We start from the raw sequence: 13,876 nt of genomic DNA on the forward strand, positions 1-13,876 counted from the left end.
AAAGTGCTCATTCATGTTTTTCATCAAAAAAAGTAAAGGTCAATTCTCCCTGTTGTGACATTTCTTCCAGTTTGGAGATCTGAGTACTCATGAATTTTACATGTTAACTTCAAGTTGTAAAGCAAATAATTTTATTCAGGAAACTAATTGAACTAATTATTTTGATTAAATAGAACATTTCCAAAATGAAACTCATTAACTTCTTTCTAACTGCTTCAATTCTACTAATGGGAATGCCATTTTCTAAGACACCAAGGCACAAAACTTTGTAATCATATTAAACTTTTCCTTCTCCCATTTCCTCTTTCTTCTCAAAATTGATCCACAAAAAACGGATACATTCTAACACTCCAATATTTTCCAAATAGGTTCCCTTCTTGATGATGTAGCCTTAACTCTTTGTGCTTAGTTTATCAACAGACAGAAAATAAGGCAGAGATCAAAATAAAGTGAACTGTGAACAAGAGATCAAGAAGAAATAGTAAAAGTTCCAAAATGTCAGAGTAGTAAATGAATTTAGGGTAGGAATACCAAGGCATTTACCATCACCCTCACTTCCTTCTAATGACATTATGCTTTTTGTCTCAGTTTTTGCAAAAGTCTTCTTAGCTTGACAACCTACCTCTAATTTCTCTTCCTTCCTTTCTTTTTTAATCTTATTTATTTATACATATATTATACATATAAATATATTTATTTATACAGATAAAGTTAATATTGCTAATGCACAGCTGTGATTCTGTCACTCTGCTCAAAAACTTTCTGCCACCCACTTGAAAAAAATGAGAAAATTCCTTGGGTTGGCATTTGAAGGTTTTCCATAATCAGGGACTAATCTACTTTTCCATCTTTCTGTAATATTATTGCACCTTTTATAGTTAAAATTTTGTAAAGCTTGAATACTCACTTTCCCCCAAATAACATTCACATAGTTTCTTGTGCCTTAAATTACCTGGCCATCTACATCTGTAGAAATCCCTCAGAATTAAGTTCAAATGCCATGTCCTTAATGAAGCCTTCACAGAAGAAGAATTATATCTACATTCCACTTACATTATCAATCAATTATTTTTATTAGAGAAAAGCTAAAAAACTTCAAGTGGTAAAGATGATGCTTTCTTTTGTTCAAATGAAAATGTCCACAAATTCTAAGCTTAGCAGGCTGCTAGTAATAGATTCTTATATATCTTACTGATACATCTTTTTGTGACCCAATAGATGCCGCCCTAAAAACAGATTTGTGAAGTACACAGTAAATTGTCAATTAAGCACAAAAAGGGAGGATGTATTCTAAATTTGAGCAGTACAGTAACATTTAGCCAATGTGTTTTTGGAAGAGTTTCAAAAATAATACCACTATTAATTTAGCTGGACACATTTATTACCATGATGAAAATCTAACCTGTTTGAAAATAAGCCAAGTTTCAGAATTTCATCTGTTACATCTTCAATGAAGCTGAGATATAAGAGTTCTTCTTCTCTGTAGAGGAGACATACAAATTAAGTGTAAATTATTTATCATTTGCCCGATTATTCTAAAGATTACAGAAAAGGTAATTTTCTGCTTCCCATTTACACTGTATATACTTTTATGTACATAGTAATTTGAATGTTATCTTCCCCATTAGAATGTGAGCTTCTTACTTTGGTATTGCTGATGTTTAGCAAACTGACTTCTTACACTCTTGGGGTTTCTTACCCACTACATATATTTTACTTCTGATTACCTTTTCAAGTAGCAGCTTTACCTATGAAATCCTTTCCCACTTTAGTGACTGTTTCTTCTCTCCCTCTCTCTCAAAAACTCTGACCTTCTTGTCTCAGTATCAATTTTAAATTATTAATTTAAGGGAAGCCCTCCCTCCCACTAGCGACTAGTTCTCATGTCTATTTTTAGAGTTAAAAATGCAGTTAAAAAAAAAAAGGTGGCAAGCAGGGGAGATTTTTTGGTCAAAGGGAGAAAATTTCAACACTGGGAATAGAGAAAAATGTACCAGGCTGGGCATTAAAGGACATAAGTTACAACCTTGACCTTTATTTACCATGTGTAAGATCCTGAGAAAGAGTCTCCTCTCTATGCCAAAGTTTCTTTGCTGGGCAAAATATCTTAAAATCCCTTCCAAAACCAGATTTTTGATTATGTAGTTTATAATTACTTCCTTATTTGCTGGAAACCAATCAACAAACATTTATTAAGCATCTGCTATGTACTAGATACTGTGCTAATCTTGGGGATACAAAAAGGTAAAAGACAGTCTCTTCCCTCAAGGAGCTCACAATCTAACAGGGAGACAACAAGCAAAACAAATATGCACAAACAAGCATTGTATAGGAAAATAAGGAAATAATTAACAGAAGTTAGGAAAGTTTTCTTGTAGTAGGAGGTAGGATTTTATTTATTAAAACCTTTACCTCACATCTTAGAATCAATATTGTATATTGGTTCCAAGGCAGAAGCTTGGTAAGGTCTAGACAATGAGGTTTAAGTGACTTGCCCAGGGACACACAGCTAGGAAGTATCTGATGTCACATTTGAATCCAGGACTTCCCCTTTTCTAGGCCTGGCTGTCAATGCACTGAGCTACCTAGCCCCCAAAGGTAAGATTTTAGTTGAGACTTCAAGCCCGTCAGCAATTTTGAGGAGGGAGAATATTTCAGGCATGGAGGAAACTACAGAAAATGCCAATATTTGAGAGATGGAGTGTCTTGTTTAGCACATAACTGAGTAGCCAGGTGTCATTGCATTGAAAGCATATGGTGGGAAGTAAGATATAACTAAAAAAGTGGACAGTAATTAGGCTGTGAAAGACTTTGAATTCCAAACAGAACATTTTGTATTTGATCTTGGAAGCTACCTAAGGAGTCCTGGAGGTGACATGGTTAGATCTGTCCTATCTTTAATAAAATCACTTTCACAGCTGAATAGAGGATGGCTTGGAGTGGAGAGAGGCTTGCCATACATAGCTAGACCCAATATTAGGCAATTGCAGTGGAGTGTGTTGAAGCTTAAGGTGTAAGGAGACTAGAAAGTAAGAACCATTGGGCTTTGAATGGCAAATAGAGCCCTTTGTATTTTTTCCTAGTAGCAATAGGAACCATTACAGTTAACTGAGTGTGTATTGCAGTATTTCTCAAATATGCTCATTCTCTCCTCTCCTGCTGCCACCACCCTGGTACAAGCCTTCATCACTTGTTGCCTATACTATTGCCTGTAATGATCTCCCTCCTCTGCTGAAACTACTAATCTTTCTGGCTTCTTTCAAGTCCCAACTAAAATCTCACAACCTACAGGAAGTCTTTCCTAATCCCTTTAAATTCCAGCACCATCCACTGGTTAATTATTTCCTACTTATCTTGTATCTAGCATGTTTGTATACATTTATTTGCATGTTGTTTCCCTTAGCAGATCGTAAGCTCCTGGAAGGCAGGGACTGTCATTTGCCTTTTGTTGTATCTCCAGCATTTAGCATGAGAGCACGTGCTTAATCAATGTTTGTTGATAGACTAACTGAAGATTAAATGATTTATCCAAGGTTATACAGTGACACAGCTTAGAATTCAAAGCCTTTATCTCCTAATGCCCAGGTCAGTGATCTTTCCATTATACCAAGTGAAAAGAGATATTGTTAAAGAGCAACTCTTGCTATATGATAGAAACTCAATAACTTATGATTCATAAAATATCATACCAATATTAATAATTATATACTTTAATGTCATCCAAACACTTCAGAGTACTTTATCACCTCATCTGAATGAATGAATTGACAAGCACAGTCCTACTTTGTGAGATAGTAACACCTTAGTTTTATGGAAAGTAAAGTGAGACAGAAAGAATGACTTAAGTTTAGATAATAAGTTTGGAGCAAATAAGACTATAAAAATCTGATTTTTTTCCCTGATTTGAAAAAATGAGCTACTGATTTTAAAAGTTGTTGGGAATCTTCAGTTATAGTAAAAAAATTTTTTTTAACTCGACTTTTCCTTTTATCTCTCCCCCATCCCCCCTCACTCTGGAAGCTTTCTCTTATAATAATTTTTCCTTTGCATTGAACATAACTTCAAAAATATTATATTTACTTGTGGCTCTTCATTATTATACAAAAGCAGTGGGATTTATGTTCAGGAAAATGCTTGGTTTCTTCAAAGAGAGATTATAATTGCAATACCAAAGATTATGGAAATAGTTGAGAAATCATTACTAAATTCTCAAAAACAGAAATTCAGCTTTTGGTAAAAGTTAAGGAATAGATAATTATTTCACAATAATATTTTTATATTCTTGCATTTAGCATGAGCTCTGGGCTAGACTACAGAAGTTCCTTTGTGAGTGAATTTAACTTTCAATCTTTACTTAATATTTAATAGTTAAAATAATATTCATATTATGATTAGGTAATTTAATGACAGTTTTCCTCTTATAAAATAATAGGATTAAAAGGACATACTCAGACTGGATTTTTTTCACTGGAGAAGGCTGCAGGTAATATGGAATGGATGCTCTACAGACAAAAAATTTAAAAATATTTAAGCAAAAATCATTCTCTTTATAATGATAAGTATTTTAGTTTCCTTATGTATTAATCCAATCAACATTCAATGAGTATATATTTAATGATCATTGACACATTATTGTGCTAGATGGTATAAAAGATACTTTTATAAAGGATGTCTCTTCTTATAGTGTTTTGTGCCTTTACTCCTTTTAGAGAAATACCAGATGACAGAAGGGAGTAGAAATAGCTAGATGATCTCAATTCACTGTCCAATTCTTAGTTTTTAGCTGGTCATTTTTAGTAAATATTAAGATTATTGAGCTATGTTAATATTATCTAATTTCTATACTTAAAAATATACAAATTAGTATTGGACTTAAATTTTTTTGGATTAATTGATGTAGAATATAAATCTTGCCTTCCATTCATATAAAAGAATCTAGTCTCCATGCCTTTGAATTGGCTATCTCTCATATCTGAAATAAACTCTTCCCCTCCAACTCTTTGAAACCCCCGCCTCCTTCAAAGCTCAGATTAAGCACCACCTCACACATGAGGCCGTTTCTTATCCCTCCTCCCGATCTGTTAGTGCATCTCCTCATGAACATTATATTTTATGCATGATATAAATTTGTATCATATATATTGTATTTACTTACACATGCACATTGTTTGACCCAACAATGTAAACTACTTCTTGGGGAAAAGGCACTATTTTGGTTTTTGTCTTTTTATTTGCAGCACCTAGTACAATGCCTAGCATGCCACTTAATGAATGATTATTGACTATCTAAACATAGAATTTGGTGAACATTAGATCATCATAAATCTGAGAAATCAAGGAGGTATGATATACTTTCACTACTTTTGACTACAAATGCATCTTTTCTGAATTATGTGAAAACTCATCATCACCTGGAGGTCAACCTTCTGACAAAAATTTATGGATAAGATTGCTGCTTATTTGTTCTTCATTTTGAAGAGGAACAATGACGTCATGGGGTGATGTCTTGACTTGCTTGTGAATTGGATTCAAGAAAGGCAGAGCTGCACAATGCTGTCAGCCTTACTCTCTAGTCTACAGTCATCAAAGTCCAATAGCAAGACAAAAGTCAGGACAACTGGTGAAGGTCCTAGATGAAGTGGATGACTGTGGAATCTTCAATGCTTTACAAGTTCTAGGAATCCGTAAGGCCTGTTAAGGCTGCCTTTATGGCCACTGAAAAAAACTGTTCTTGTCTACCCATTCCACCAGATGAAATTTTCAGATGTTTGGGGTAGACTTACCCATAACTCACTGATGTGTTAGATATCTGTCAGTTACACTTAACCTGGTTTAGCCTATTTCCAAAATGGCTTTATTGGGGTGTGGCTGCTACACTTACACAAATGCTTCTTGGAGCCATAAGTGAGAGTTGGGTGGGAGGTGAACACCAAAGGTGTTTTTTCTTTTCCTATATAATCTTCCATTATCCACAAAGCACATCAGAGGTAACACTCCACACACACTGCTATAGATAGATATAGTTATTGGATGGACATTTGAAGCCTTTCTAGCTAACTATGCTCTGCTGGAGCTTGTTCTATTAGGAAGGCTTTGGGAACCCAAGGTCATCTATTTGCCATTATAAAACAGCATAGTAGCTGAGATTTAGAGCCTATCTCTGTATCTTTAAGAAAAAAACCCACAATATTCTGAAAGGAATGAATTTTCTTCCCTCAACTTTAGCCTCCAACTTGTTTTTCATGTAGCTGATATGAAATCACAGAAACATATGATAAATTTAAACCTACTGAATGTGAAAAAGCAGAGAGAGTGAGTATGATAACAACATGTCATCATGATCTATGGGGAGAAAGCACTTGGTCTCTCAGCATGCACTACATTTGAAACTAAAAATATGACTTCTTGGATGGGGAGTTCTTTATACAGAGAAGGCAACGTTTATAAATTGTGTTTAGATAGACTTGCTTCATAGATGAATATTTTAAGAAACTGAAAATTGCAGTTGACTCTAAAATGTTATAGACAAAATCTATTTTATCAGAATAATAATTGAATGAGAGGTATCATGGCATAGTGGTCAGAGAGCTAGCCATGAGCCTGGATTCAAGCCCTGCCTCTAACATGTTCTGCTGATGTACCTATATAAAAATCTCTTAATCTCAGGCTTTAGGGATCTCTTTGTGACTATAAATTGAAGAGAAGGAGCTATTCTGTACCAGCAGAAGGAACTTCCTCATCTGAGAATTTCCTCTATCAATGAAATCACAAGTCTAATCTCTGTTCTGTCCCTAATAATGAGATGTGCTAATGTTTCCTTCATTTAACATTGTGCTCTGCTTATAAATATTTGTTGAAATGAAATTTTCTTTTATTAATGAATTATATAAAATAAATAAAAATATTTCATTTATATAAATAACCTCATAATATCAATAAAAAATTTACCAATAATGGCATTTTCATTAAAATAGTACATTAAAATAAAATGTTACTCAGTGGAATATGCTTTTAGGCAAGGGATTTATGACACCTGGTAACATTCTTTAAAAGTCTTAAAGCTTAAGAGAAGGTAAAATATGGAGATGTAGAATAACTGAAATTATTCTAAAAACTTTACCTTGATAATGGGTAGTGAAGAATATCATCTTTAACCTTGTCCCAGGTTATGCTATTTCCCAAAGTTTGGGAAGGAGTGAAATTTTCCTTCATTCCATATATTTTATAATTGGATGTGTCGGACTATAATAAAAAGAACAAATCTTTACTGTTTTAATAATTTATAATAAAAGAATTATGTAAAAAACAAATGACAAACTCAAGGAAGACAAATAGAATTATGTTAATAATGCTTAACCATTGCAAATTTCTATCTTCAAACAAATTCAGATAATTTTTATACTAATTGTTGACACAATATTTTTCCCTTATTGTATAACCTTAATAAAAGCTCAGATAACATTTTAAATGAGTTCCAAACAGATATAGAATAAAATTTAAATATCCTTGAAAAAAGGACTACTCTGTTCTCCAAATGCACAAAAACTTTGGGACAAGTTAGCTATAAGAATACTTCATCTTATATCATACTTAGAGAGATGTGTACTCTGAAAAGGGAAAATAAAATATTAGTATTGGTTCATTATACTCTTCAACTTTCTTTATGTTAATGGCTTGGCACAGCTCCAAAAGAAATTGGTCATGCTGTAACGCTGGTGCTGCTGTAAAGGAGGGAGTGCAAGGAGGAAAGGGTAGAAATCATTTACATAACCACTATGACAGTTCGATTAAGTTATGCTTTTATTAGATATTAAGTGTACTATCTCATTAAAAGAAAATGGCCCTATGAGCCTTCACTTCTTTAAGGCAAACACCAGAAGAAATGAAGACATGATATAGCTAATCCTCTCCTCCTAATAGTCTTATGCTACCAAGTGAGTAGAAGGTAGTAGTTGGATGGTCTAATTCTAAGTTCATTTAATGAGGTGATCAATTTTCCCAAACAATATGTTTGAATTTAAAATAGCAGGAGATAACAAGATAGGATAAATATGAAAAGCTCATAGTGGTAGTAGAAAGTCCTTTTAGTAAAACATTAATGTACAAAATGTGACAATTGTTAGGACCTGAAAGGACTTGTCAAACCTAATAAGTCAAACCTACTTCTGAAGATCTGTGTGACCACAAATCACAATGTCAAAAGAAACCTAGAAAGCAAAGCTAAGGATTATAAGGACCTACATTAGTAACTAAAATATATTGAGGATAGAGGTGTGTGTTTTCCTCCTTGCAGAGTCTAGTCTAGTCATAACACCCCTTTGCTTTCCTAGGCCATTATCCCTGCTCTGGACTCATTTTCTTCCCTTCATAATCTTGACACTTAATTAATTAATTCAACTTTTATGTAGTCCTTAACATCTTGATATCTTACTGAAAGGTCCATTGCTATTCAAACCCCAAAACCATATATTACTCTTCCCAAATGTCTTGTCCATTTCTATATTCATGCTGCTAAACTTTGCTAGAAAAGTCATAAAGCTGTGTTGAAGAAGTCCACTATCAATTTGTGTTACCTAAGAAAATCTCATGACCTCATTGCATTGCTATCATACTCCCCACTGTAATATGTTTTGCAGACCTCCTTTTCTCACTTCATGCCATTTTCTATGCTTATTTTTCTCTATTCTCTTACCTCCGACTCCTCAATCCTTGTAATCTAACTTATTACTTTAGTACTTAGCTGAAATTGATCCCTCTGAGGTTAGTGATAATCTCAATTGCTAAATCTAATCCCCCTTTCTCAGTATGAGTCCATCTTGACATCTCTGTAGCATCTTACCCTGCTGAGAAGGCCATTTCCTTGGCTTCTCCAAATAAAATATCAAGAGCTTTGAAGACCCTAGAATGCTATATTAAATTTAGGTTATTATTATTATTAGAAGCTATAATTATTCATTATAGAGGCTTTGCTTTCTCTAGATCCTTTCTTTTTTCTTTTTAAACATTCCTTCTTAGTCTTTTTGCTGAACCTTCATCCACATCCTATACTACATGTAACCCTCAGTTTTATCTCGAGCTCTCCATTTTCTTTCTTTACACTATCTTTCAATGAACTAACTCACTGGCCTTCCTAGGTTCAATGGTCATCTTTCTTGCTCTTCTTTCTTGCTCTTCTTTCTTTCTTGCTCTTCTTTCTTTCTTTCTTTCTTTCTTTCTTTCTTTCTTTCTTTCTTTCTTTCTTTCTTTCTTTCTTTCTTGCTCTTCTTTCTTTCTTTCTTTCTTGCTCTCTTTCTTGCTCTTCTTTCTTTCTTTCTTTCTTTCTTTCTTTCTTTCCTTCTTTCTTTCTTTCTTTCTTTCTTTCTTTCTTTCTTTCTTTCTTTCTTTCTTTCTTTCTTTCTTTCTTTCTTTCTTTCTTTCTTTCTTTCTTTCTTTCTTTCTTTCTTTCTTTCTTTCTTTCTTTCTTTCTTTTCCCTTCCTTCCTTTCTTTCCTTTCCCTTCCTTCCTTCCTTCCTTCCTTCCTTCCTTCCTTCCTTCCTTCCTTCCTTCCTTCCTTCCTTCCTTCCTTCCTTCCTTCCTATCAAAGCAGAAGAGTGGTAAGGGCTAAGCAATGGGTTTAAGTGATTTGCCCAGGGTCACACAGCTAGGAAGTATGTGGCCACATTTGGACTGAGGACCTCCTGTTTCTAGGCCTGGCTCTCAATCCACTGAGCCACCCAGTTGCACCCTCAATGATCATTTCTATGTTCATGACTCATATCTATCATCTCTTTTCTGAGCTTTAGTATCTTCCCCCCTACAAAATGCCCATTGGATATCTCTGCCTTAATGTTGCATAGGCATCTGAATCTCAATATGTTCAAAATATGACTGGACATCTTTCCTCCTAAGTCCATCTAGCTAACTTCCTTATTTTTGTAAGAGGGAAGCTATCACCATCCTTCCTCAGATCTGCAATACTGGAGAATCTTGATTCTTCCTTACCTTCACTCTAATATCAAATCATTTGCCAAGTCTTATCAAGTCTACCTCCGTAGTTTTCTTATTCATCTCTTCTTTTGATTCACAGCAACACTATAGCTGCCAAGTTGATACTTTCAAAGCATGGTATATGACATTTCCTTTTTTCTTCTTCCTAAAGCCTCTAGTTCCCTTCAAGGCTCTGCTCATAAGCCACTTCCTACCAAAGACTTTTCTTGAACCTCAAGTCATTAATACTTTCCCTAAAAATCACTTTGCATTTACTTTGTATTAAGTACTAATATACTGAGCTGTGTGCATATTGTTTTCTTTCTGTAAAACATTAGAGCTCCTTGAGGACAGGAACTTCATTTTATCTGTCTCCCTAGAATCTAACAATTGGCAAGTACCTAATAAATGTTTGTTGAGCTAACAAGGATAACACTATTTAGAAGAATAGGCAAATTCCCAAGGTGAACAATTGGTTAAGGAGTTAAGTATAGGACTTCCGGTCAAGATGGCGGCTTAGAGAAAGCTAAAGTTCAGATCTCCGGAAAACCCTTCCCAACCGATCTCAAACTATAAGCTCCTAAGGTGCCGAAATTCAAAACAATCAACGAATCCTCCTCCTGGACCTGGACCTGGATCAAAAGGTACGGCCCCCCTCAAAAGCCAGAACCCGAGATCACTCGGACCTAAGGGGTAGGAGCGCAGAGTCCAAGGCTCCAGGAAGCCGCGGCCCCGCCCCGCTCAGAGAGCAGGGTAGTCTGAAACAACAGCAACCCTCAGGGCGGGCAACACAGCCTCACCAGCTGGATCCTGCTATCCAAGTCTCAGTGAAAGTTACTGCCCTCGGAGCTCCAGGAAGCCGCAGCCCATCTCCCCGCAGGCCGACGAAACAGCCTCACGGCCAGCTATTCTGAAGGCAACTTCCCGAAAGCAACCCGACCCAGTGGAGGGGGCACCTTAGCAGCAGGGAAGCAGATAGAGCTGGGGGAGAGTGTGGCCCCCTGGTCTGACCCTTCCATTCCAGTTCCAGTGAAAGTCATTGCCTTAAGGCAACCCAGGGAAAGCTCATAGAACCGACAATCTGCCTAGGACTAAAGCCTCTGAACACCAGACAGAGATAAGAAAAGCTAATCCTCCCCATTCAGAGATGGCAAACTCCACAGAAGCACAGAATCCCCCAAATCCCAAGAAAAATAAGAAGAAAGGGGCGACTTTGGACACATTTTATGGAACCAAAATACAAAATACAGAGGAGATAGAAGACGATGCACAAGAAAATGCTCCGAAACCTTCCAAAGGAAATGGAAACTCTCCACAAACCCATGAAGAATTTGAATCAGAAATGACCAAAAAGATGGAAGCCTTCTGGGAGGAAAAGTGGGAAATAATGCAAAAGAAATTCACGCATCTACAAAACCAGTTTGACCAAAGTGAAAAGGAAAACCAGGCTTTAAAGGCCGGAATCAGGCAGCTGGAAGACAACGATCATGTAAAAGAGCAAGAATTAATAAAGCAAAGCCAAAATACCAAGAAATTAGAAGAGAACATGAAATATCTCACCGACAAGGTGACAGATCTGGAAAATAGAGGGAGAAGAGATAATTTAAGAATAATTGGACTTCCAGAAAAGCCAGAAATAAACACCAAACTTGACATCGTGATACAAGAGATAATCAAAGAAAATTGCCCAGAGATTCTAGAACAAGGGGGTAATACAGCCACTGACAGAGCTCACAGAACACCTTCTACACTAAACCCCCAAAAGACAACTCCCAGGAATGTAATTGCCAAATTCCAAAGCTCTCAAACAAAAGAAAAAATCCTACAGGAAGCCAGAAAAAGACAATTTAGATATAAAGAAATGCCAATCAGGGTCACACAAGACCTTGCAAGTTCTACTCTGAATGATCATAAGGCATGGAACATGATCTTCAGAAAGGCAAGAGAGCTGGGTCTTCAACCAAGAATCAGCTACCCAGCAAAACTGACCATATACTTCCAAGGGAAAGTTTGGGCATTCAACAAAATAGAAGACTTCCAACTTTTTGCAAAGAAAAGACCAGAGCTCTGTGGAAAGTTTGATACTGAAAAACAAAGAGCAAGGAATACCTGAAAAGGTAAATATTAAGGAAAGGGGGAAAATGTTATCTTCTTCTTTTACTCAAACTCTCTTCTATAAGGACTACATCTCTATCAATCTATGTATACTAACATGTGGGGAAAATGTAATGTATAAATAGGGGGTAAAGAAAGACCAAATAGAATAATCTTTCTCACACAAAGATTCACATGGGAAGGGGAGGGGAAGAAAACTCCTATAAGAAGGAGAGGAAGAGAGGGTTTTTTACTTAAACCTTAATCTCAGGGAAATCAACTCTGAGAGGGAAAAACATCCAGATCCATTGGGATCTTGAAGTCTATCTTACCCAACAAGGGTAGGGAGAAGGGAAAACCAAGGGGAGGAGGGGGAGAGGGAAAACAAAAAGGGAGGGAAAGAGAGGGGGGAGGGGGAGGGAACAAAAAGGGAGGGACTAAAAAGGGAAGAAACATCAAGGGAGGGGACAAGGGGGACTGATTCAAAGTAAATCACTGGACTAAAAGGTAGAGCTGAAGAAGAAAAGGTTAGAATTAGGGAAGGCTATCAAAATGCCAGGGAGTCCACAAATGACAATCATAACTTTGAATGTGAATGGGATGAACTCACCCATAAAACGTAGATGAATAGCAGAATGGATTAGAATCCAAAACCCTACCATATGTTGTCTTCAAGAAACATACATGAGGAGGGTTGACACCCACAAGGTCAGAATTAAAGGATGGAGTAAGACCTTCTGGGCCTCAACTGACAGAAAGAAGGCAGGAGTGGTAATCATGATATCTGATAAAGCCAAAGCAAAAACAGACCTGATCAAAAGGGATAGGGAAGGTAATTATATTTTGTTAAAAGGGACTTTAGACAATGAGGAAATATCATTAATCAACATGTATGCACCAAATAATATAGCACCCAAATTTCTAATGGAGAAACTAGGAGAATTGAAGGAAGAAATAGACAGTAAAACCATATTAGTGTGAGACTTAAACCAACCATTATCAAATTTAGATAAATCAAATCAAAAAATAAATAAGAAAGAGGTAAAAGAAGTGAACGAAATCTTAGAAAAATTAGAATTAATAGACATATGGAGAAAAATAAATAGGGATAAAAAGGAATACACCTTTTTCTCAGCACCACATGGCACATTCACAAAAATTGACTATACATTAGGCCACAGAAACATAGCACACAAATGCAGAAAAGCAGAAATAATGAATGCAGCCTTCTCAGACCACAAGGCAATAAAAATAATGATTAGTAATGGTACATGGAAAACCAAATCTAAAACCAATTGGAAATTAAACAATATGATACTCCAAAACCTTTTAGTTAAAGAAGAAATCATAGAAACAATTAATAATTTCATCAAGGAAAATGACAATGGCGAGACATCCTTTCAAACCTTTTGGGATGCAGCCAAAGTGGTAATCAGAGGTAAATTCATATCCCTGAATGCTTATATTAACAAACTAGGGAGAGCAGAGATCAATTAATTGGAAATGCAAATAAAAAAAGTCAAAAGCGATCAAATTAAAACCCCCCAGCAGAAAACCAAACTAGAAATCTTAAAAATTAAGGGAGAAATTAATAAAATCGAAAGTGATAGAACTATTGATTTAATAAGTAAGACAAAAAGCTGGTACTTTGAAAAAACAAACAAAATAGACAAAGTACTGGTCAATCTAATTAAAAAAAGGAAGGAAGCAAAGCAAATTAACAGCATTAAAGATGAAAAGGGGGACAGCACCTCCGATGAAGAGGAAATTAAGGCAATCATTAGAAATTACTTTGCCCAATTATATGGCAATAAAT

At 35.7% G+C, this 13,876-nt stretch overlaps 1 protein-coding gene across 9 annotated transcripts in view; it reads right to left on the reverse strand.

Moving 5' to 3' along the window:
* Positions 1-13,876, reverse strand: part of SPATA7 (spermatogenesis associated 7) — a 91,977-nt gene that overhangs the window by 1,145 nt on the left and 76,956 nt on the right. For 7 of the 9 annotated variants that reach the window (XM_007472670.3, XM_056810574.1, XM_007472672.3 and 4 more), the window contains 3 exons: positions 7,121-7,242; positions 4,449-4,502; positions 1,403-1,480 (listed from right to left, as the gene is read on the reverse strand). In XM_007472670.3, coding sequence (XP_007472732.1) covers positions 1,403-1,480; positions 4,449-4,502; positions 7,121-7,242 — 254 coding nt within the window. The remainder of the gene's footprint in view (positions 1-1,402; positions 1,481-4,448; positions 4,503-7,120; positions 7,243-13,876) is intronic. The other 2 variants (XM_056810573.1, XM_007472667.3) reach the window with 1 other exon arrangement.

The sequence above is a fragment of the Monodelphis domestica genome, chromosome 1 (assembly GCF_027887165.1).
Source record: "Monodelphis domestica isolate mMonDom1 chromosome 1, mMonDom1.pri, whole genome shotgun sequence".
Taxonomy (NCBI): Eukaryota; Metazoa; Chordata; class Mammalia; order Didelphimorphia; family Didelphidae; genus Monodelphis; species Monodelphis domestica.